At 44.9% G+C, this 25,991-nt stretch overlaps 1 protein-coding gene across 1 annotated transcript; it reads right to left on the bottom strand.

Annotated features, from left to right (window-relative positions):
- Positions 1–554: 554 nt before the first annotated feature.
- On the bottom strand, positions 555–24,487 carry GMPR (guanosine monophosphate reductase). Its single transcript, XM_053396841.1, is given in 10 exon segments — positions 555–2,346; positions 3,507–3,666; positions 5,739–5,781; positions 11,793–11,899; positions 14,040–14,121; positions 15,163–15,336; positions 17,450–17,533; positions 18,821–18,940; positions 23,422–23,445; positions 23,447–24,487. Coding segments are annotated over 10 exon segments (1,092 nt in total). The 5' UTR covers positions 23,567–24,487; the 3' UTR covers positions 555–2,168.
- Between the last annotated feature and the right edge of the window lie 1,504 nt (positions 24,488–25,991).

Below are 25,991 nucleotides of genomic sequence, written 5' to 3'. Positions count from 1 at the left end.
CGCCGACCATACAATCGGCAAGCCCTAGGCGCTGAGGTTTTTACCCACAGCGCCACCCGCGTCCCAAGGTTTTATATTTAAATCAACCCAAAGGAGAAAATTTATTCTTCAAAACACAATCAATGAATGACTACTCACAAGCAAGCTCCAGTGGAACTTACTTTTCAGTAAAACTTACTTTTCAGTAAGTGTGGGTTCAAGATTTCAGTTTTGATGTTTAAAAATCATTCCTTTAAAAAAAAAAACTTCCACTGTGCTTTCAGATCACTTGCATGTGTTCAGCTTTGGAAATGTTGTAGTTGTGAATGCCCAGCAACTACGCATATCCACTGTCAAGTTCCGTGTAGCACACATGTACAAGCTGTCAATTTCGTTACTCCAGTTATTGTATCAAAGACTTGACGGCAGTCAAGTCCATAGGGCTGACAGGGAAGGACCTGTTGTAATATGAAATTTTCTGTCTCAACTGCTAAAGGACCATTTGTCTGCACCTTAAAGTCTCAAGATTAGAAGATAAAGAAATACTGGAGAGAATGAAGAGACATTTTTTTAAAAAATCCAATGCAAGTTCCTAAAATGTAATATATAATTAGACCACACACCTTCAGTATAGTTGGTTGCAGTGTCTTCCAGGATGGGAATGAGTACTTTAAAAGTACAACAGAGATGTGATGCTGTAGCTCTCAATATCCCAGAAAATTCAAACCTGCTAGCAAATTAGGCTGCTATCTTTTTCTGCTGTGGTTTTAAGACACTGTTCCAGTTCAGAAATTAGTGTGTACATTTGTATGCTCGCTTCTCTCTTTACTTATTAGATCATCTATGAAAGTAAAATAATCAGCAAATGACGAGTAGATTACATTTCTTCATTGGCATACTCCTACCTTTCTACCCACCCCAGCTTAAACTGGCTTTTCAAAGGAAGGCTGCTAATGACTCCAAGGGAGGGAGTGGATTACAAAAACTCCGAGACGGAAGCAGGAAGCGCCTCTGAGCTCCTTGTCAAATGCAGGAGGGAAGGCAGGTTTTGCCCTGTCTATCTATGAATGCAATTGTTCACGTTCATGTAAGAAAGTGAAGCAGATGCACCCTGGGACTTGGTAATTTGACTGTCCAGCACTTTAATGTTAGAGGCAGGCAGCCATCATTTATACTGGAGGAAAAGGAAGTCACAGCAGCAGAAGGCCTGCGTGACAAAAAACAAACAAACCTTAGCCAGTGAACCGGCAGTTCCAGACTGAAGGTCATAACCACACTGCCCCTTATCTGAAAGGCCTTGGTTATGAGGAGCTGTGGAGCTGACTGGCGCCTAAAACTACAGAACTCCACTTACAACTTCTCTGCAAGTATTCTGTAGTGTCTGGAAACACTTGATCTTTGATAAATGGAAGGAGGTGGCTTAATCAGGCCCTGAACAGTAGGAACCAAAAAATATATATGAAGCCGATGTTTGTCCTCTGTCCTTAACCAAAGGAATCTTGAGAAATATAGCAACCACCATTATCTTGGAAATATCCTACATGAATATAAAAGACATGTCCATTTCCTTTGTTTGAATGTCTCTGCCAGCAAAGCATTGCAATAAAATTAATATAACTATTTAATCAACAATTTTAAGAACATCAATATATCAGCACGCATTAAAAATCAAGTACTTAATGTCACAGAGAAAAGCAGCATTTTATTTTATTTTTTTAGTTCTAGAGGTGTTGGCCGAAGGTTGGCATGCTGGGGCCACACTCCGGCAATGAGCACCTTCTAGTTTTCACAGTTGCTCTCCTGGCTTTTCTGACTTCTGCACCATGTTAAAGGAGCAGAAGAAACCGGTCAGTTGACTGTATAAAGCTTAGGTGGGTTTGCTCATATTGGTAACAACTGTTCCAACAGAATGAAGATCTGACTAGATCAAACTATAGAATTCTCATTTAAATAGAGTGCTACTGTATTTTGAACAAAGAATAAATCGTCATGGACATAGCTGAAGTGTATGGCTTGACCTCCTTAGGCTTAACCCCACCACTACAACAAACTTTTTTTGGGGGGGCAATCAACCTTCTTCCTCTTCTAGCTTGAAGTATGCTAGCAAGAAGCCATCTTGCCCCCCAAAAAATGGAAGAGGGGGAGAACAGACAGCACGTTTTACAGCCCCACAGCTTTTTCCTCTTTGGCTAATAAGCTGTGCTGTGCTGCTGAGTTACCCGAATAAAAGTTGTCCTTCGACTAAGCTCCTTGAGTTTGGCAGCTCCCACGTAGGTGCAGGTAGACCGTAAGCCGCCCAGGATGTCACGAATGGTATCCTCCACGTCCCCTCTGTAAGGCACCTCCACCGTTTTGCCCTCTGACGCTCTGAAGGTAAAGGCAGATTGATTTGCACTAGTAGGAGGCGTTCTTCTCAATGAACAAAAATCAAATTTCTCTAGCAATTTTTTTTTAAAGTGTTTTCCTTAACATGCACTGGATGTGGGCCTTTCAACAGCACAAGCCGCCTCCAAACACATAACAGTTATTTTTGCTTGTACAAGACCCACCGCCCAAATAAGATTAGATTGGTAAGGCAACCCCTAGCAATGTGTTGTGCTGGTGGTTGTTGTGTAAAGGGGTGGGGAGAGGAGACAAAATTAAAACTGATAATGCAATTTTCTAAAAATGCTGTCAAAAAGTAATTTTAAGTCTGTACAGAGTTTTTTATGCTTATGAAAACCTTCGTAACGTGCTTATTAGCTGATCCAATCTCCCTGACAGCTCCAGGATGAGAAAATCACATTTACTGGAGCATATCATGGCCTCTCTTGAGGTACTTTCTTCTAGTCAGGTGGGGGAAAAGATTATGCATCTTCAGTATAGTTAATATGAAACACTAATCTGAAACGGGGGCAAAATTATATAGTCTGAATTTCTAGGGCAGTCTGGACTAGCTGACAAGGGCTCTTTCACTTGTTTGAAAGACAAGCTTTGAAAGGAAATACAGGTGACAGCTTACTGATGCCCCAAACATGTTATTACACCCTGAGATCCCTATTACAGCCAAAAGAAACCAGGGGATGCTATCTCCTGAATACTGATTTAAATTATTCCCATTTAGTAGACAAAACTGGGTGTATGGTTCTTGTCCGACAGTTGTGCTTTGCACAGGGTGTGGTGTGTGTTGCTAGAGAAAAAAAATAAATCCATTCTGTAATAAACTAGAAGCCAGGTGCCACAATACCACACAAAGGCACAACTAAACCCATTAGGCTTAAGCATTCATTTCTCTTGCATTGGATTGGCCATTCCATATAATCAGGCTGCCTCAATTTACAAGACACTGGTCTGAATTCCAGACTGATTGCTAAGCGAGGATTCATTGCCCTTGTACTAGAGAGTTAGGGATACAGCCATGGCGCCTGCTGGCAATAACAGGTTGCACTTAGATCTCCGCTATTTGCTGCCAGGGACAACATCCAAAAATGAGGGAGCTGGAAGAGTGGAACTTAATTCTGTGCCAAAATTCTGAGTGCAGCTGGTACCTGTATTCTGCAACACCTCCCACATGCTTCTTCATGGCTGTGTCAGAGCTCATTCCATAGAAGAGCTTCACCTTCTTGCCGTTTTTTTCAATAATCTCTCCAGCACATTGGTCATGTCCTGCAAACATGCCCCCGAGCATCACAAAATCAGCACCAGCTCCTGGGATAGAAAGAAAGAGTTGAGTGTGCAGCAAAGGAGGCCAAAAGAGAGCACAGCTGAAATGCAATTCCTATCTGGCCAGGGTGTATCAATAAAAGAAACCTCGTCATTCATGGGAATTTTATCTTTTTAAAAAAGTAGGACTTGGATTACATGAGAGGGCATATGGAAATTGGTTCAGAAATGCTCATATATGTTTTCTACCCAACTGCTTCCTAAGGAAGGCCTTCTCCGCACTTTGAGAACCAGGAGAAGAGAATCACAGAATTGTAGAGCTGGAAGGGACCCTGAGGATCATCTAGTCCAACCCCGTGCAATGCAAGAATATGCAGCTGTCCCATATGGGGATTGAACCTGCAGCCTTGGCATTATCAGCAGCATTCTACCAACTGAGCTATCCAGACTAATGAAATGTTGCTGGCATGTATCTGCATGTACATAAGAACGTGATCAGAAGAAATGAGAATCCTGTGTTCCTTGGCCCAAATAAGAGACTAGTGAAACTTCCCATCACAGGAGCTAAATGTGGTTGCCTCACCATTTGGAAATAACTTCCATGCCACCATCATAAAGGCTGTGTGAAAGAAAGACGTAACAATTTTGTTGTTCATGTTCAACTAGAATCCTTCCGCCAATGAAAGACAGCTATCGTCCCAACCTCTGGCATTTCTTCCCATTTTCTGCAGCTAGACCTCTTCCAAGGGCAAACTCTGTTCTTGGATTATGATTATTATTATTACTGTAGTCAAATGCCAAGATCTAACATCTGTATTTCCATACATTTTGGGAGGTGGCACAATTTTCATTGCGTTTAGATGAAATTAGATTATGTTTCGGGAAAACAAAGCTTAAGAAAGTAAAACAGTGGAACCGCTTGAAGTAGTTTCTTGCTTGCCCAATTCCAGGAAAGGTTCCTACTGAAATAAAGCCATTTTTTCTAGTAGCAAGGTGTCACCCCTGCCTGCTTAAAATGTAGTGAGAAGTTGGAATAGCCTTAGCTATAGCTTTAAGGAAATGAGTGATGTCAACATGGGGGAAGCACCAAATTGAATTATTCTGGTATGGGAGGATTTTAACCAAACTGAGGGGTCACCCTCATTTCCTCTTGTCCCATGCCTAGAAAGCATGGGTCTGGGTGGTTTTCCCCCTTGTCATACTCCTTTCCCAGGGAAAACCCGCTCTTTAGCTCTAAATCGGAGGAAATGTTAATCCAGGGAAAACCTGAATTGCCATTTGCTCCAATTGAGCACTAAAAAGCAGTTTTCCCCAGGGAAAAGCAGTGGGACAAGAGCTGTCGATAAACCCTAACAGTGCAATACCTAACAATGTGTATTCAGAAGTCCTGTTGAATTTCGCTAAGGCTTACTCCCAAATAAGGCGGGTTAGGTCTGCAGCCTAAAGAGGGTGCAGAATCAGCACTTTGGCACATATTCAACAGATTCAGAAGTGAGCATCATTATCCCACCTCCACAAAGATCATGTAACTGCATGTAGCTTGTATCCTGTGTCAACCAACAGCAGGTGGCTTGGTGGAGCAGCGGCACTTGCCTGACCTGACAGCTGAGTCACTGCTGCTTACATGGAGGGGCAAGGTGGTGGGGAAAGCAGGATGGTGGAAACGCACCAGGAAAGCAATATTCCTTTTTTGCAGCTGTGGCTTGTGGCTGCAAAGGAAGAACTTGCAGTCCCAGCTTTAATTAGAATGGAAGAGCACACTCATGACTGCACACTCCTGGATGCACTCCTGATTTTTCTTTTGGAGTGTGATCACCTGATGTCACATGAAGCCAGATGATTGACAGGTGGGCAGCTCTACCTGCCTATCAAAAATAGCCTACAAGGGGTGGGGGCAGTTCTAGACTCAGCTCACTAGCCAGATGCAGTTTTCCACTTCTGAGCTAAGCCATGGTTTGAATTAGTACGTGTGAACTAGGCCAGTTTCAGTCTGCAAAGTAGTTTGCAATCTGCTTCCTCTGAGTTATGTGGAAGATAAATGGGAGGTGAAATATTTAATCAGAAAGACAGTAGGTCCTAATGCTCTTCACATTTCTCAAGCAGCAAACAATACTCACCAAAAGCTTTGGCAACATCTCCTGGACAGCTGCATCCTCCATCCTACATAAAAGAGGGAGAGAAGTCAGTGTCAAAGTCTGCATTTGTTGTAGCCCAATAGTTGTATCCAACAATACCACAAACGGTTCAATATCAATAGATAACTGTTTGGAATGAAATAACCATGCACCTGTCTAAGCTGGCCCATGGGAACAGGAAGATAAAGATTTGGCCCACCCAGGCCAAAAAGGTCTCCCACTGCTGTTGTGGCTCACCATGAATGAGCAGGGTTTTGTGGCAGGCACCTCACTTTTCCTCTGGCGCAAGTGGGAGTAACAAGCCATATTAGAAGGACAATGGGTTTGTTTCTCCTGAATTAAGTATGATCAGAAAGCAAAGAACAGATTTTGACTTTAGGGTCAATGTTTCTTTGGGGACAGAAACCACAATTCCAGATTCAGACATGGCATCTCAGGCTTTGCTGCTTCCACTCACCCCAGAGAAGTGAATTGGGAGTGATTGGGCAGTGTGGCCTTAGCAAGCTGCCCATTCACACTAAGCCATAAACCATGGTTTACCAAAAGATGTGGCTTAGGCCACTATGTTTAGACTTAAATGGTTTTGTTTTTTTTCATCAGAGAGGGCTATTGGAGGAGGGGACCAAGAAAACGTCCCATGTTGAGCACAGATCTCCTTGGGCAAATTGCTCGGCTAATCCATCCATTCATAGGCTGCTACATGCATATACCCTATAATATGTGATACTTAACCTTCAAATAGAGAGGGATAGAATACTTTGCTTTTCAGACACGGGTTAATTTGCCTCCTCATAGGTAGTGGCATTTGCTAAAGAAACTACATGGGAGGGAGGAGGCACAATTTTACTGTACCATTGCAGGTTGATTTTATTCAGTTTTTTCAACATTCATAGAACTAAAGCCTTCATGAAATTCTCATTTCTTCAACTGTGGGGAGGAAAAATGCAGGAATATATACTCAGTCCGGAGACGTGATGACAGGAGGCACTGCTCTTAACATAGTCTATCATCTAACCAATATCTGACAGTGATCTGAATACTAATGCAGAGACATACAAGAAGCAGATAAGCGTTCTACCAAATCCTCTAAATACTCCTCATTTTTTCTATCCTTTAAAAAGTGGTGACCAGACTAGACCACTAAATGGGACCCATCAACAGAATGCAGAGCCAATTCCAACTTCTGAGCCAGAAGTTAAACACTTTGGATCTCTTGGTTCTATAATATTCCCCAGCCCTGAAGCTGGCTTTGCTACTTTTGGATACTGTGGAACCTCCACAAAATGGTTATCAAATTGGTTTCAGCTGGAAGGGCAGGTTGTTTGAATGTACCCTATTCCAAAGCAATGCTGGCTGGGACTCCCGTCTGGCATGATAAATACTAGCTCTTGCCACAAGAGGGCACTTCAAAATATATTCAGTCTCCCAAACTGACACAGTTAAGTCGCCTCATGTTGATTTTAGTAGGCCTCAAAGACATGTAGGAATTGGCTCTCACATTTTCTAAACTAAAGCCAGATTAGCCATTACTCCAACATCCTTGCAGCAGTTCCTCACTCCCTAATAATATATAGTAAAGCAAAATGTGTAATACGGCACCATTACGCCTCAGGTTTCCTTTTCCTTATAAAGTGTCAGAAACAGATATGAAAGCTAGGAGCTAAGTGGCACCTTAAACCTAGGTTATGGGCGCAACAATGGAATGTCTAGGCACCATTTTTTAGAACAAGAATACAAAGATGAAAAAAAACTGGGAGCCGCAAAACTCGTTATTATAAAAATAACTTTTTTGTCACTTTCTTTTATTATTTCTTTGTTTGACCTCTCAGAATTACTCCTCCTCATAGAAATAAACGTTAAATTAACAAGTTACCTTTTTGTGTGTGTGTGTTCTTCACTCCCCTTCAAAACAGTGACCAGCATACATGCCCCCTTTCAATGCAGTGACCAGCGTACATGCCCCTTACAATGTAGCGGGTGGGCGGGCGGGCAGGAAGGTGACGTCGGGACGGTGCGTGACTAACGCACGCACCGCCCCCATGCGACGTCACAGCCAGTACAGCGCCCGCCACAGTGGGGAGTGTTGGGGCGCACAATGCGCCTCCTCCCCTCGCTAGTATCCGCCCCGGAGCCGCGGCAAAGGTGTAAAAGAGCCACATGCGGCTCCGGAGCCGCGGGTTGCAGACCCCTGGTCTAGTCCTTCCCCTGCCCACCCTGCTAATATTCTTAAGAGGGTCTCTTCTCCAGTCTTCAGAGAGTAGCTGGGAGTGGGAAGGCAGAAAAAAGTCCTCCTTTCCTTCCACTCTGCAGTTTTAATCTGAAATCTTAGGCTCAGTACTGTGCCCAGAGCCCAGAAAATGCTCGCCCTCATGAAATTCCCTGTCGCAAAATGCGCCTAGAACAATGGGAGTTTCGAACACTGAAAGTGGAGCAGAGATGGTGAATACTAGAGTACAATGACATGAACATATTTTGCTCTAAGATACGTTACTAGAAGATGCAGGGACCCTGAGGTTGCCTCTTTTCCACAGCAGGTCACGTGTCTCCAGCAATTTGTCCTCTCAGCCTAAGTACAGTGGTGCCTCGCAAGACGAACGCCTCGCAAAACGAAAAACTCGCAAGACGAAAGAGTTTTCCGTTTTTGAGTCGTTCCGCAAGACGAATTTCCCTATGGGCTTGCTTCGCAAGAAGAAAGCCCATAGGGAAATCTCCGGGGACCTCTTTTAAATGCTGGCGGTGGGGAGCAAAGCCTTTCGCCCCCCTCCGGCCTTCAGAAGAGGTCCAGGAAGGCCGGCGGGGGCCGAAAGGCTTTGCTCCCCACCGCCAGCATTTTAAAAGCGGTCCGGGATAGCAGGGAAGCGCGCTGCGCTTTCCCGCTATCCCGGACCGCTTTTAAAATGCTGGCCATCGGGAGCAAAGACTTTCGCCCACCGCCTGGACCTCTTCTGAAGGCCGGCGGGGGGCAAAAGTCTTTGCTCCCCCCCCCCGCCTGCCTTCCCGGGATAGCGGAGAAGCGCAGCGCATTTCTCCGCTATCACGACGGCTTTTGAAGTCTTTGCTCCCCCCCGCCTGCCTTCCCGGGACAGCGGAGACTTCTCCGCTGTCCCGGGGTGATCTTAAAATGCTAGCGGGCGGCAGCGAAAGCTTTGCTGCTGCCCGCCAGCATTTTAAAATCTCCCCGGGACAGCGGAGAAGTCTCCGCTGTCCTGGGGGCTTTTAAAATGCTGTTAGTCGGGAGGAAAGCCCTCCTGTCCCCGGAGCTTGCGGGGTGGGAGGTGGGGAGAAGGGCTTTTCTTCCCACCGCCAGCCTTCAGAACAGCCTTCTGAAGGCTGGCGGTGGGAAGAAAAGCCCTTGTCCCCCCCCCCCCAGCTTTCAGAAGAGGTCGGGGGACAGACTGTCCCCGGACCTGGTCTGAAGGCGGTTTCCATAGGAACGCATTGATTGATTTTCAAAGCATTCCTATGGGAAACCGTGCTTCGCAAGACGAAAAACTCGCAAGAAGAAAAAACTTGCGGAACGAATTAATTTCGTCTTGCGAGGCACCACTGTAGCTGGGGCTCACTACAAAGTATGACGGCTGACTCCTTGGTTCTTTGCTGAGCTGCCATAGGAGGAAACCAAATAGGAACTAACTGGGTAGCTTTTCCATCATTACTCTGGCTTTTTGCTACAGGTTTGGACCAAATAACAGATCATCACAGAACATTTTCAGAGGGTAACTGGCTTAGTCTGCTGCGGCACAAAGAGCCCTATGGCATGTGAAATATTTCAAGAACTAAAGCCTACTTCGTTCAGAAATATATACTGTTATAGATTTGGGCGACCCCCCCCTAAACACTAGAAATTAATAAATGGTAGGATTTTGATTATCTGGAGTATTGAGGGGAAGATTGGAGGTCAGTGGAAAAGTACAGGCTAAGATTGCTTCCCAAGCCAGGGCCTCACCTGAGATAGAGGCATTAACATGACAAAATGGGTTGATAGCCCATCTGAGAGCCTGAGCCTGGGAAGAGAGGTTGCCAACTTGCCACAGTGGTGGGGTGTGGGTTCGAAGCGACAGGAGAGTTTTGAGCATGGTGTGCTGGGAAGAAGAGAGGGAGAAGAGAGACTGGGATCTATCTTGTGAAGGCTGGCTGGGAGAGATGCCTTGGACTCCAGGGCTGCATCACTGAGGGGACAAGACCCTCTTGAAATGACCATGCTGTAAGAACTGGACTCTCTCCACGCATGCTGAAGGTGTAACTAAATGAATAAACCATATTTCTTAAAGCTACAACAGTCTCCGCCATGTCTCTATTCTCCAAAACAACACAGACCCTGGGTGAGTGCCTGGAACCCCCGGGAATCTTGCAGAGTGTGGGGGTGGAACTTTACTTTTGTAACAATGCATATAGACACACATGCACACAGAGAAAATATGAAGTGGGAGTTGAATGGCAATGAGATGCAAAAATTACAGTCAGTAACAGAAGAAAATATCTCTCCTACGTCAAGAAGCTGCCTTATACTAGGCCAGATTATCTGGTCAACTAGCTTAGTATTCTCAACTGTTGACTAGCCAAAGCTCTCTGGTCTCTTAGTTTCCCATGACCTCCAACCTGATTCTTTTAACTAGAAATGCCAGGGATTGATCATGCGTTCTACCAGTGGGCTGTTAGGGGATCTGGATGCCCCAAGCAGTCATCAGAGTCCAACCACTTACAACAAAAGCAACTATAGAGTTACCAATTCTTCTTTTGAGACAATCTTTACAATTCTGAGAGATACATAAAAGATTTGGCTCCTCATCTGGCATTTTAAAAGGGTATGAAGGCCCTTATATTATTTATCTGCAAAAATATGAACTGACATGGAAAACTAGCTCAGGTGAGGAAATAGGAACTTGTGAAAAATAATCTTTTTTGTTGTCCTAAAAACCAGCAGGGTTTATGAAATAGGAGATTCAGTTGTGTCTGCTTCAAAGGGGCAGAAAATTAAGATGAGACAGTTGTTTAGTCTTATTTCAATCACAGACACATTAACGGGCACAAATAACTTCAGGAAGAAACCAAACAACACCAGAACGTCATCTAATGCAAACACCAGATAACCAAGGGGGAAAGGCCTTTGGGAGACCTAGGCATAAATTGGTGTTCTTCCTAAAGACATATCGTAGAAGTCTTGCAAACTTATTTAAAATGTGTAATGTGCTGTGTTTGTTAAATAGCACTCTTTCCATATGAAATTCAAATTGTGAGTGGCCAGGGTCAGCCATGAGGCGGAATGAAGCAACCACCTCAGGTGACAGAAAGCGGAGCTTCTGCAGGTGCCTCACCTGCTCTGCTGGAGAAGCGGTGCCGGCATTGGTGCCATTTTCGGTGAGATCTCACCCAAATCTCTCAAGATCTCAGAGGGAATCAGAGCCAATACAACTTCACCGGCAGGGTGGCACAGCAGCGGAGCGGGTGGTGCAGCAGTGGCGCTGGCAGAGGCAGGTGGCGCAGAGGCAGGGTGAGTGGCAGGGTGGAGTGGGGAAGCAGATCCCATTTCACCTCCAGTGGCAAAACGGGGTGCGCTGTCCCTGTGGGTGGCTTGACAACTTAGAACATGGGTGCTCCTTAGAAAATAAAGATATTTCACTTCCTTGTGAAACTGGAACTCATCAAAACCTTGAACGTCAACTTCATGGCACCTCAACCTCATATCACTATTTTTTGACTAAGGCTCTTTTTCCTTACCAAGCTGCTACACATCCCTCTTCTCTTGGAAAGCATAAATTAGATATGCACTTTCACAGACTATTTTGCTACCTAAGGAGTCAGTTCACAAAACAGGGTTTAACTACTGGACACAAAGGCATGACTCAAAGGTCTATTTCTGAGCAGTTGGAAGTTAGGAGCCAGAGTTTCTAACTCATGCCTTTGAAACACCCCTGAGCTCAAGAGGTCTCAAGAGGTCAGAGATGACTGCGGAAAGGGTTTCCTTAACATCTTCTTGTTGGGATGTCATTCTATAACCCTGCCTTATTTATGGCATTTCCTGCAGATCATACTTACGGATATTATATGCCCCTTCAGTCCATGAGCAGAATCTGCACATTCAATCACTGCGCTCAGCTGTGGATAACCCACACCAGTTTTTATCCGAGTGGTGCACACAGATCCTAGACATTGAAAACAAACAGATGGAAAGATGAAACCAAAGCTATGGTATCTTGTAGATTAGGGCAGGTGAAACCACCGGTGTCTTTCTCCCCTTTGGGAGCAGCTCTGTCATTAAGACAGCCCACACAGCTGCAAGATTCTTTCCTTTTCAACTGGCACACCAAATTTTTACTTGCAAGAGAAGCACCTGACTCCACAGAAGGTGCCCAATAGAATTCAAAAGGCCCTTGGAACCTTCCTCCAGTTTTATGAGGAACCACCGATTACCACTCTTTATGTCCAGTTTGCCAATCAGCTGCTAATCCACCTGACCGTGGCATCATCTAGCCTACATTTAAACAGGTTACTAAACCAAATATAACGGAGAACCCTGCCAAAAGCTTTGCATTCCCCCCAACGTCTCGGCCATGTTTAAGAAATGGACAGGAGGTCACAATGTTGCACATCCCCTTCCCTCTTCTGTACAAAATCCCTCTGCCCTTCCTCTGCAAGCTTTTACTACAGTTAAGCATTGCGTCAGCAATACTGGTGGTTAATGCTAACCAGAGTTCCCTCTTAATCCTGCAAGTGCCATTAGAACGCATGATTTTGTAAGAGCTGGCAATGGAAGGGTAGGGAAATTGATATGTGGGGGGGGTGGGGGGTGGGAGCAGGCCAAGATGCAGCCTCCTCATGATCTATGGTTAATAAATTGGAAGTGTTAAGCCTACATCAGCTCAAACTATGCTTGGCTTACATTGATGTCTTATTTCTGGGCTTAAAGAAGTAAGGTTTCTAAAGACTTTTACAGGCAGGAAAACGGGCACTGGGGTCACTCTAGCTCACCACAGGCTTTCAATCTAAGTGAAACAATAAGATGAGCCCACTAATTTCTGCCTAAAAATGATAGGACAGCAGGAAAGAGGCTTCCCCTCCAATTCATGTGGATGAAGAGGTCTGGGTAGATGAGCCACCGTTTCCAAAAAATGGCTAACTGGTGCAGCTTAAACCAGTGGTTTTCAACCAGTGTGCCATGGCACCCTGATGTGCCTTGAAGGATGGTCAGGAGCGCCATGGGCAACACTGGCCTGTGTCCCTCTTTCCTTCCCTCCCTCGTCTGATGCTCTCTCGTGTCTCTGCCTCCCAAAGGCTTGCACGGCTCTTTGTTGCAGCAGCCCTGGCTACAAGCTCCGCAGGTGAATGGTGCCTCTGGGGCTGGCCAGGGGGTGCTGGTTGCCAGGAGCTGAGGCAGCCTCAGAGCATGCAAGCAAGCAGGCGAGGGAGCCGAGCCAGTCCACCAAACCTTGCTGCTGGCAATGGTCAGACAAGTCATAGGCCCCTGTGAGGCAGTGTGAGGAGGGAGGCACCTCTCTTTGGCGTGGGGGGGGGGGGAGCTCAGAGACCGGGGTGGCAGCAGCAACTGCCCAGAGGACTCCCAAGGAAAGAGAAGAGGCGAACACTCCACAAAGGAGGGTGTTTGAAAAAGGGTGAGAGGCTGCCAGCTCTTTAGGCAAGGGGTGACATAACTGGGCTCCTGAGCCCAGAATGTAGTTGGCCAAGGGAGGTGTGGAACCAAAAAGGTTGAAAACCTCTGGTTGAAGGTGTTTTTAATTTTGAAAGATGGACAATTTATTTCATGGCATTGAAACACTATAGCACAGCTTGATCACTGGGCACATGAGAATAAATAAATCACTGGTGGTGATTTAGTGTTTAAAGTACATGGCAATCCTTGTTTTATTCATCCTATAGTGACCCAGAAAAACAGGATACTACTGGTCCCATTTCGCATATAGAGATCTAAGGCTCAGAAGATGCAATCTGCCAAGAGCCATTGGGCTAATCACTGACTTCTGGCAGGAGACAATCAAGTTAACTTAGCAGGGGGAACACAATCTCCTCAACCCAAACTCTCTGTAGCATCATCATTTTTGCTCTGAACCCCATATCCAAATAGAAAAAGTAGCACCCGGTTATGGAATGTAAGGCTAGACTATACCAACATCATGGTGAGTCATGGCTACCCAGGTCCACAGGATTATTATAGGAAAATAAATAAATCCTCAGAGAATAAATATACCCAACATGAATGCAGAAACAAGCATCCCAGGCACATAAATATAAAACTGCACTCTCACTGTGCACTGCCCATCAGCTTACCTGGTCCAATTCCAACTTTGATAATGTCTGCTCCGGATAGAATAAGTTCTTCCACCATCTCTCCAGTCACCACATTACCTGCCTGAAACACAGGCAAGAACATCAATCCAAAGTTGAAAGAAACACTGAACAAATGCTTGGGTTAATGGGATTATTGTTATTAGTGTTGTTATTCAATAATTCCATATACAGTTTTGTTTATATGAAGAAATTGAGTTTATTTCCGAAACAACCACACTCATTTAAAGTGTGTGGGGGGGTGATTACTGTAATATGATATTTATGCCAACTTATGCCCTGGATCAACCAAAGACATTTTGCTCCTTGAGGACAATGGGGGAGGGGGACACCTATAACAGTTTTAGGAGGCACACGGGGAGAAGGGAAAGGGAGAACGTTCCATTTCACAAGCAGAAATCCTTGTGCTGATGGAACATTTACCTTAGCACTATGCTGCAATTCCACTCTAGGCAACCTTCAACACGTCATTTTCCATAACTATGCATAAACTTTGTAGTTTAACGTAGCATTCCCCCATCGCCAAATCCTCTTGCCAAGAAGCAGCTTTCAAAAATCCCTTGAGTTTAATAATGCTCTGCAGTTCAACAGGGGGCGTGGGCTGAAAAAGAACATGGCTGAACAGCCTAGGAAGCTAGATCCTTGGTCCATCAAACCTAGTACTGTCTGCACCGACTGGCAGCAGCTCTCCAAGGTTCTGGATATTGAACCTGGGAGCTTCCTCATGCAGATCACCTGCTCTAACACTCCAGCTACAGCCCCTTTTCTCCAAGTCACATTGCTGGATGATAGTTACTGCGCTCTAATCCTGGGAACCCATTTGGGAATGGGAATGACAGCAATAGTGATATTTAATAGAAGGATGCATAAAGAATTCAATTCTGTGGAAATAGTGGGACTGCAGCAGTTGCATGGCCTGAAACTGGAGTGGCCAGGTGACAAGCTACACCTGCTGAAATTCCTTCTTCTATACAACTATTACAGATGCAGGAACCCTGTCCTCTTCTTCACCAGGCCATCCTCCATGAAACACACTTATTTGAATCAAGAAAACATCTCACCAAATTAAATCCATCCATCTCTCCACTTTCCTCATCACACCTACCATGATTGTGTGCTTGGGGAATCTGATGCGGACAGCTTTCACGAACTCCACAAAGTATTCTGAATAACCATTGGCCACATCCAGGCAAATGTACTTGATAAGGGGAATGGCCTCTATGATTCTGGTCATCTTCTCAAAGTCGGACATGCCACTGCCTGAGCTCACAGCTACATGCTGGAAAGAGAGGGAGGGAGTGATCATCAGCAGCTTTTATTGAAACGAGGTCAAGAGCATTTTCTGTGCATCTATTTGAGAGAGGAAGCCAACTGGGACCATAAAATATTAGTGTATACCTCCAGGCTGGGGGAAGAGAATTGGCCAAATCTGAAGATCGAGTGCAATGTAAGAGAAGTTAGAATTTGTTTCTGGAGCTTGGAACTGTGGTCTGAGAATTAATCAAAAGCTTCCATTCCTAGTTATGCAGTCTGCTAATCTATGCATGATATTCATTCCTCTGGAGCACGTAACACTTTGTCCTCCTTTCTTTCCCATTTAAAATTTTTCTATCTATAAAAACTCCTGTTTGTGTTCAGTGATGTTGGCAAAGAAAAATTGTTGGTAGCTTCTGTCCCATATCCAAACTCTTTCTTAGTTCATTTCCCACTCCCCTGGTCCTTTACAACATTGTCTTGAATACTGTACATTGTTTTCTATTTTAGTTTTCTTTTCAAGCTGTTTTTAATATTCCCTCTGCAGCAAACAAGCCTATTTTCTAGCCACTTCTGTCATTCCAAAACAAGCCAGGATTTAGCTCATAAGTTAGCCATAGCTTCACATTATGTGCGAACTACAGTTAACAGCATACCCAGAAGCCAGGATATTAAGCCACAGTTTAAAGATGGGTATCATAGCAACCCAAAAGGCAGCCAAAGGCCAGCTATGGAGCCACTGGCAGCAGTGTTAAGTGGTGCTCTGCCATGACGGAGGGAGGCCACCAGCAGGATGGCATTCGCACCACTGGAGGTCTCCCTAGCAGAAGACTTCAGAAGGAGTCCTGCCACAAATATTCATTTGTCAGCACTGGGGAAAACTGGGCAATTCAAGGGTGTGCTGGGATATGATGGTGAAGCTATGGATCAACAGGATTTAAGCCCTCTTATTTCCTCAACACACCATCACACAAAACTGAACTTGGAATTGAATTTCCTACTCACTGGAAGAGGGCATTTAAAAAACAACTTGAAGTAAAACAAGAGTGGAACCAGTCATGGTAAACAATACTGAGCTAGACAGAACAACAGCCTGTCTCAGTATAAGGCAGCTTCACTAGGCTAGTGCCATCAAATAAAATGAAATACATATCTAGCCTGCCTGGATTATTTTCCTCACTCTCTAAATTACTCTATGCTAATCTGACACAAACTTGAAAACTTCATTATCACCTCATTCACTTCAGTGATGCTGGTGCCCTGGCAAATGGTATCTTCACTCCTGCTCTGAAAAAAATGTCCCAGAACATCCCATTCTCCCCCCACCCCAAGTATTTTATCACAAGTATTACCAAAGTTTTCAGGGAATCTTTCTTTTGCACTGTTATCTGTCTTCTATCTTATTGCCTGGGCCCTAATTCTCAAAGTGCATGCTGTTTCAGAAAGAATTTCATAATCTATCATAATGACATTTGGGCTGATTAAAATTGCTGCATCAAATATATGTTTGCCAGTCTTGGTTTGAATTTACAGAATTATGTTCCCTGGCTCCAGTCTAATTTTGTTGAAATGCAACCATACCTATTTCATCCATTTCAATTTCACTGCCAACATTCTATTAAAAATCTCATTAACTGTTCCCTCTTACTGTAATGTTATTCAAAGAAAGATGCTCATTCATGGGCGTAGGCAAGGGGGGCATGGGGGCAGCTGCCCCCCCATCAAGTAAAACAATATAAATACTTAACTAACTGACCAAACATGTTGGTCCTGCCCCCCTAACAAAAGTCCTGCCCCCTCCTCAACACAAATCCTGGCTACGCCCATCCATTCGTTCTTAGTTTACTGGAGAAAGTTTTGTTAACACACTTTCCCCCTAACTTTTATGAACATTTTCTACAGCTAAGCTTTCTTTGTAATGGTTCAATTATATATATTATATTCCCCATAGGAATGCTGAATAAACCACTTAGCACAATTATTTTAAGAAAGACACTGCTCCCCTTACAAAACCATTTCTTGCAACCAATACATGTTGTTTTCTTCTTTTTCCATTTTGTATGTGTGCAGTTTTTCCCCAAACTCCCAATTTTAGAAAGCAGTAAATGCACTTAATAATTAATAGTGTGAAAATATACCTCTAGGCATTCTGGGTGATTGCTTGCAAACAGCTCCCACTGTTCCAGAGAGTAATGCTTGTGAATTGCAGTGAACATTGCATACTAGAAAAAAAGAAAGCAGGTATTACCCTACAATCTCAGGCAGCAACGCCCACAAAAAGACTACATGGCTACAAAGCAAGAATATGTTATGGCATCTGTCAGCGCTGCCCGAGGTCCCAGCTCACAGAAGACCAACGCTGCTTCTTTGTTTAGTATAAAAGTCTTTATTGAAGTTCAGTTTCACTTCCACAGGCGCAGCGTGCAACGCTACGTCTCTAACCTTAGACCGCCGAAGCTCCATCTGAATCTCCTCCCCCCTGACACCAGTTTAAGATTCTAGCCTTGCTCCACCTCCTCCTTTGTTCTTTTCTCCTCTGGGTCCGCCTGCCCGTCGGGGTCTCTCCCTTCCTAGACTCCTCTGACGCTGAGTCCCCTGACTCTTCCCCCTCCCTCCGTCGGGCTTTAGGACCTGGCTCCCAATCCGGGTTTCCTGCTGTCCCGCGCACCTGTACATTTGAACTTGGCGCGCGCGCCGAGTCTCCCACTTTCCTTCTGACCGTTACACTGCTGTCACTACTCCCTCCTTCGGGGAGGCTAGCTGGAACTGACCTCCCCTCCGTTTCCCCACTTTCCGATGGGGGCGTGGTCAGCCCTGACTCATCTTCTCTCCCTGCTGGAGGAGAGGCTGGCCCTGACACATGTGACTCTTCCCCCCCACTGCGCTCTGGTGGGGGAGCTGGTCCTGATCCCCCGCTGCTGCCTTGGGAGTCTCCGCTGGCCCCCTGCTTCTGGTGCGTCCCCTCTGGGACCCCCCTTGCCCTCACCATCGGCGCCCCCTTCTGGGAATCTTCTGATTCGCTGGAGAAGCTCATGGAATCTCTCGGGTCACTGTCATACTCCCCTACGCTCCCCTCGGATCCCTCCCCTTCGCTCTCCATTTCCTCTCTCCCCTGTGCTTCTGCTCCTGAGCCCCTGACAGCATCTTATTTTTTTTAATTTAAATTAGTTTTTATTAAAGATTTTCTTGTGTAACAAAACAAGCAAATAAAGAAAAGCACATATAGTGTCTCCACTTTCAATTTGTAGTCTTTTTCTCAATTTGTTTACATTCAGTATGAGACACTGTTGTCATATCCATGGTTTAACAGGTATTTAGAAGTACTTGACTTTGCTCCTACTTTGCCTATTTGCAACACATGCAAGTCAAAAGAAAACTGGAATCTATAATTATTTTGCTTCAAATATGTTTTTTGTTTGTTTGTTTTGGAAACAATGGACCAGCTCAGGTAACACACTTCAGGGTTTTATTTTTCTTTCCGTTTTGCAGGAGAATTAAAAAGCACTTACTTTAGTCATAACCTGTGCCATTTCAAAAGTGCCTACTGTGTCCATATTTGCTACTATAATGGGGATCCCAGTGTAGGTTTGCTTAGAATTACGGAATGTGAAAGTACGCATAAGATCCACCTGTAAAAAAATAAATGCATATTTTAATCAGTCTTTTGTACCAGCAAAGAAATACAGCTTTAATACGCTATTCAGTTGGGGGGGGGATTCACTAAATGTAGAATTGAGGCCTAAGATTGTAAATATAAAAGGAAGGAAATGCAAAATTGTATTTCTAAGTAAGCCAATCCCAGATTTAATGCTTATCCAATTAGGAACATGTCCTCAAGATGGTCAAATCAAGTTCCTTTTTTCTAGTTTTCTACTACATCCCATTTAAGCTGTTGACTGGTCTAATGTAAGTTAAGGACCTGAAATTCTCAAAGTCACTTAGAGCTGAGCTGGAAATGCCCACTTTGAATAGTTTTCGCCAAATATTCTTCACCATTTTTTTTTAAATTGAGACTTGGCACTCCAACACACAATGTGCTGGAATCACCAGCCCAATGTCATTACGGAGCATGAAAAGTAGCAACAACAACAAACCTTTAGGAAAAAAGGAAAAAAGCCGTGCTACTGCCACCACTAATGGTAAGCTCCATCCCCAATAATTGTTGCAATATTTCTTCTCACTCTATACAAATTTGGTGAAACGGCCCCCAATTTCCCTGCCCACAAATGGGCTGAACGAAGGCCTTTAATGCATAGCTCTATCATCAACACACAGACACCAAAGGGGTCTTAGCAAATGCTACCAAAGGGTTCGGACTGTTTGCTGTATGGGAGTGCTTTGGGATCAAGGTCTCCTTCTGGATGCTTAAACTGGCCAGGAATGCATTTTATCAGCCTTGGCCTTTTCAACAGCTTACCCCTATTCATGAAAGAGAATGGTTTGACCCTCATACTGCATGTCCTAGTAACCTTCCATCCAAACTGCAATACAGAGAGCCGCACTTCAAGCCTGTTCACAAGTTGTGACTGGTCCACAATACAACAGCCATGTTCGATTACAGGGCTTAGATGCAGGAAGCAATACTAATTTTATGTGAGCTACACTGGTTGCCAATTTACTATCAGGATAAATTCAATTTTTACTTTTATCCCGCTTTATACTCCACCCACCAGGTAACTTGAGAGAGCATCTTTTCCATATGTACTTAATAAAATCCAGCTCCGTTGAATCATCAGTTAGCCTGGTGGCCCACAGATTATAGAACCAGCTGCCTGTTCCATACAAGACATTGCCTCTTTTAAACAACCTTTATAGGTTTGTCTTTTCAAATAGGCTGTTGCTGTTTAATATGCCTAATGGTTTTGTTTGTTGCTCTGCCTCAGTTTTGGGATGGTTTTATTGTTATCGCTTCTCGGCCTATTAGCCAAGATGATGTGAAAACACTATTATATTTTCTGTTAACTGCTGTTCTCTACCTTGAAAAGCAGTGTATTGATAAGCAGACTATGCATCTCCCAAATATATAATTAATAGGTAATTGTATAATGCTGGACCTCATTCATTACAAGCAGAACCTGTATCCAATGTCTCCCCAACCTCTCTGATTTTTTGTTGGCAGCAACCTAGGCTCATCCTTACAAGTCAGGAATTAAAAGAAAACAGAAGTCACAGAGGGGGACATAATGTCTGCCTCCCTCTTAACTCATGAGTAAAGTGATACCTAGAATTAATACAATAGCCAACCAAATATAAATGGCTGAGTTGAAAAGGTTTAAAATATTTGTTACCCACATATATATATATACAAGCTCTTGGGTCCCTGCTTTGCAGCATTCTCCCCTTTTAATATCCTCAACTCAACATCTAAGACTACAACATCATCGCTAGCTAAAAGGACCAGTGGTCAGGGATGATGGGAATTATAGTCCCAAAACATCTGGAGGGCCGAGTTTGGGGATGCCTGATCTAAGAGCAGGATCACACCTGCCTTCCCCACTCTTATCCCATACATCTGAGAGCTAGCTTGTGGACCATCTCCTATGAATTGTACAAATAGCTAGTGTTCATTTTCCTGAGACAGAAGCAGCATATTCAGAGTTACTCTAATTACCAATAACTTCTGTAGCTAAATTCCCACATTTTCTCTACCTTCTACCATTGTGAAATTGTTTAAGAAAGCAACTTGCATGTTACCATAAGCAGTAGGGTCAAACTAGGCAGCCAAATATCCCTTAATTTAGAATATTCTCCTTTGTTTCAGAACGGAATGTGGCAAGCAAAACAGAAGTCAATCCTAAACAAACATGCTACCCAATTCTATACACAATTACAACCCATAGATTGGTAGCCAACTAAGTCATACTGAGTGGACCCATTAAAATCAATGGACTTGTAAGTCATGACTAACCTACACCGATTATTTCAGAGAATCTGCTCTAAGTCAGCACAATCCTAACCATGTTTACTCTGAAAAAATCCTAAATGAAATAGGGCCTAAATAGGGGTTGGATTGAAGCCTTATTCTAAAGTAAATACGTACAGACTGAATTCTTACTTGGATGCAATAACCGCTCTACCCATTACACCAAAATAAATAAGCATGTGGCCTTATTTTGCAGGAAAATGCTGTTGGCTCGTTTACTTGTATGATATACGCAGCTGGAAACATTACATATAACACTTTGGGTGTAGATGCAAAACACCTGATGGCATGTATATCTTAAAGCAGCCTAAACTTTCTTCCATTGAAATCTATGTTAATGATGGCTACAAAAAGTTGGTTTTAAATTTTTCTCATTTAAAAAACAACTGGGTACTTTTATTGAGTCCTTACAGTACCCCATAGAATAGGCAATACAAAAGTGCCACTTATCTGTGGAATGTTGTTCCAAGTTAATAGGTAGATCAAACCATGTAGGTCATGGTAAGCCTATTGGGTCAACAGATATGCAACTCCACATTCCAGAGGGATTTCCTACAACACTATTCTGGTTACAGAGATAAAATGCCTGCAGTATTTTTTTGAAAATGCCTTTACCAGTAGCAATGGTTGCTGGTCAGAGAACAGATGTCTCTACACAGCCTGCAGTCACAAAGCATTCATTCCAATATGATGGTGTGAATTATCCAACCACAAACTAGATTTCAGGGGTTTTAATAACACAAGGAAGAAGAAGATTGCTGCTTTTATTGACAGCTGACCAAGCTATTCCCACCCACCCACCCACCCCCAGAAGAAAACCTGAGTACAGTGGTACCTTGGGTTAAATACTTAATTCGTTCTGGAGGTCCGTACTTAACCTGAAACTGTTTTTAACCTGAAGAACCGCTTTAGCTAATGGGGCCTCCTGCTGCCTCCACGCTGCCAGAGCACGATTTCTGTTCTCGTCCTGAAGCAAAGTTCTTAACCCGAGGTACTATTTCTGGGTTAGCAGAGTCTGTAACCTGAAGTGTATGTAACCTGAAGCGTATGTAACGCAAGGTACCACTGTATGCGTGTGCATTAAGAAACCTGTTGGATCAGACCAAATGCACATCATCAAAGCCTAGCATCCTGCTACCCAAACTGGGCAACTAAACAAGGCAGGCGCACAACAGCCTTCTCTAGCTGTTGCCCCCCAGGAACTGGCATTCAGTGGCACACTCCTTCTGTGAGCATGGAAGTTCCATTTAGCCACCATGGCAAGATCTATGTTGCAGACCTATTCTTCATGGATGTAGCTATTCTTCCCCTCCCTCCACCCACCCACACCCTTTTCAAAGTCTTATTTAATATGGGATCTTAAATGTCAATTTATATTTAAAAGTTAATTAAATCTGCTTTAGATGTTGGAACATCCCATAAACTGATGCTTTGCAACCACATACACACACAGCTACAGCTAAAAGTTCAAGCTAGTTTCAAAAAATAAAAATGGAAGCTTTTTTAATTTGGCTGTCAATTTACAAAAACACAAAAGTATTTGCCTTCCCCTCCGTTGTGTATGTGTGTCCTGACCTGCCTTGTCCTCACAAAACATCTTCTCCCTGATATTACTTTCCCTGGAAACTGCAGGCTTGCGATGCATGGCTTGTAATTTGAGTCACCGGGGCCCCCCTCCCGCTCACCCATTAGCCAGCAAATGATGTGTCACGCCGGCAGTTTCTCCGCGCCTCTCTGCAAAACAATTCCGAGCACAGTTCTACCCAACTCTAGGTCACCTTCTTCCATCCACTGTATTTTCTTGCAAAGTAACAGCAGCAGCAGGAACAACAACAACAACAACAATTAAAAACGTTTTAGGCAGATGCCCCTTTCAGGACAGCACAAGCAGTTCTTGGGGGGAAGCGAGGAGCTCACGTTTCACGTTTGCAAGGGCTCTTTCCTTGCAAGGAGGCAAAAGCTCCTGCAAAGGAGAAGGGGGGGTGCTGCCTGCCGTGTGATTTTATCTTAGTACGCGAGAGTCCACCTAACCTCACCCGTGAGGTAACAAATGGGGGGGGGGGTCTGAATTGCTTTATTCGGGGCCGCAGCGGGAAAGACAAGAGGCGGGAGAGAAGCGGACAGACAGAGCTCATTAACCCGTTAACTTGGGAAATGCAAAAACCAAGAGAAAAAGAGGTTATCTACCGGAGTTAGATGCGAAGTATTAAGGGAAAAAAGCATGCTCGTTTGGAAAGGCCCCCACCTCTGCTCTGCTTTTGAGGCTGCTTCGCTTAGGTCTAACCAAGACATCTTTAAAGTCCAGTTTGAGATCGGCATCTACTCGGGGCATCTCGCCGGTTCAGCTCGGGTGCAGGAGGGGCGCTCCTCGCCTCAGGCTCTCGGGCTGCAGTTGCTTCGGCTTCTCTTTCCTCCCGCGGCGGCGACGGCGACGGCTCTCTCTCTCTCTTTTTGTTTGTTTTGCTTTGGTTAGGTTTGCTTTGGGTTTTTTGCCGGTCAGCCCGAGTCTGGGGCGGGCAGGACAGAAGCAACCGAAGCTTGTTTTCTTTGCAGGGCGAGTATTTATAGGAAGAGCCGAAGGCGCGCGAGACGGTGCCGGATCCCCATCGCTTCTTTATTAGGAACGGGCTGCTTTTGGAATGTGCACAGGCGGCGCGGGGCAGGTCAGGTGGCCTCGCCGCCCGGCTCCTTTCCCCCCTCGGCTCGCCGGCTGCTCCGTGACTCTGTGGGTGCCTGCGCGCTGCTACAGCAATGCAGCTCCAGGGGAGGCGAGCCGGAGACGCTGCAGCACTTCCAGGCGCCGGCAGCTGCAGCTTGCAGCAGCAGCACCATTAACGTGATCGATAAGGCCGGGGCCGGTGGAGAAGGGACCTTTCAGGCGAGGGAATCAGGCACCGGGGCAGAAGCGGAGTGGGCGAACGCAGCTCCAAATTGGAGGAGGAGGAGGAGGAGGAGAATTAAGGGCAACCCAAGGGCAGAGGAAACAGCGCGCGGCCATGTGACCCTCCCCAAATCTTCTGCGTTTATGCACTTGTGCTTCGTCCTCCCTTTCTCTTTTTCCCACCCTCAGCCTGCTCCAGTTTCTTGTGTGTTAGCTCCTTGGGGGGATCCCTCACCCTAATTCCAGCTTTCTTCATTTGCTGCTCTGCCAGTCAGTTATGAAACAGCGTCTCTCTCTCTCTCTCTCTCTCTCTCTCTCATTAAAGAAATAGACCACAGTTGCAGGCAAAACCACAGGCGCACTAGTTTCCCCCACCCCAGTATTATCAATTGAGCACGTGAGGAACGTTACACTGACTTAAGACACTGACTCTGTCACCACTCACCAAGCTTCGTGGGCTGTGAGGGTTATTGAGGCCACATTCACTTAAAAACACTATGATAGCACTTTTAGCACTCATGGCTTCCCCCAAGGAATTCTGGGAGCTGTAGTTCATTAGAGATGCTGAGCATTGTCAGGAGGCCCCTGTTGCACTTAACAGAGCTGCAACTCTTGAGTTGCTGTAAAGAGGGATTGATTGTTAAACCCATTTTTCTAAAAAAAAAATGTTTAGGGGTACTCTCATTTTCCTGCTCATATTTAAATGCTGCCCCTCAATGAGGCCAAACATAGATTCACAAAATGTTTAGGGGTATGCGTACCCCCCAGAAAAACCACTCAGAATTGACATTCTGTGAGGGGAATAGGGACCTCCTTCCAACTCCTAGCACCCTTAACAAACAGCTCTTATGACTGATCAAAATGATATCATAGTGCTTTAACTGTATGGTGTGAATGGGAACCTGAGTTCTAGTCACTACCATCGCCCTGACAAGAATGCAGAAACACAGATGATTTTCCCTGGTTATTTTGCACATTTGGGAGCTCACACCTACTTCTGTAGTATGTGGGATATGATTAATAACATTTTGCCATATTAATTACATACCAAGGTTTATGTCACTGAAAAGCCTGGCTTACCTAAAGCTAAGAGTTCCAGCAACTTGTGCCCCAAGAAATTATCTGGCCATAGCTGTCAAGTGTCCCTTTTTTGAAGGGACAGTCCCTTATTCTAGCGCCATGTCCCGCTGCTGTCCCTTATTGATAGATGTCCCTTAAATGATGTCCCTAAAATTTCAAAGGAAGCAGCTCCTCTCCCTCCCTCCTTGCTGGCCAGGGAGGAGGGAGGCTCCAACTGTGTTGCTTGGCTGTGTTGCTCACCCAATAAGAAGTCTAAGAACGACTGGGGGGTGGAGCTTGCATGCCTTGTGCTGATCAAATCGGCCTCGTTCCCTGGGAACTCGCCTTTGCTCAGTGCTTCCCAGTGGAGAGGTGACGGTGGTTTTCCTTGAGGCTTCATTTGGCTGCTGCCTGGGCTTTCTGCCTTTGGCTCAGAGGGGCTCAGAAGTTGAACATACCTGTGCTGAGTGCTCGGATCGGAATCGGATGGATACATCATCAACGGCCCACTCACCCTTGCCGGCGAAAAGGTCTGTCTGGAGTGGGGGCACACGGTTGGGGGAAAGGAGATCTCGTGGGAGGGGGGCTTTTGAATTTGTTTTGGAGGCTCCTTCGATTGACTTATTGGGGGAAAAGAAAGGAGCTGGTTGACTAAAATGGTGGGTGACTGGTCTCGTGGCAAGGGGGGGAGGCTGTGTGTGTGTGGCTAGTTAATGCAAGCTGAGGAGGTTTTTGAATGCTGGACGCCATTTTGTTGCACGTGCTGCTGCAAACTTTGCAGTGCAAAGCCAGGCCGGGGAGCCATCTTAAGTTGAGG

This window comes from Podarcis raffonei, chromosome 7, assembly GCF_027172205.1.
Source record: "Podarcis raffonei isolate rPodRaf1 chromosome 7, rPodRaf1.pri, whole genome shotgun sequence".
Classification (NCBI taxonomy): Eukaryota; Metazoa; Chordata; class Lepidosauria; order Squamata; family Lacertidae; genus Podarcis; species Podarcis raffonei.
This window is presented reverse-complemented; position numbering and strand designations above follow the sequence as displayed.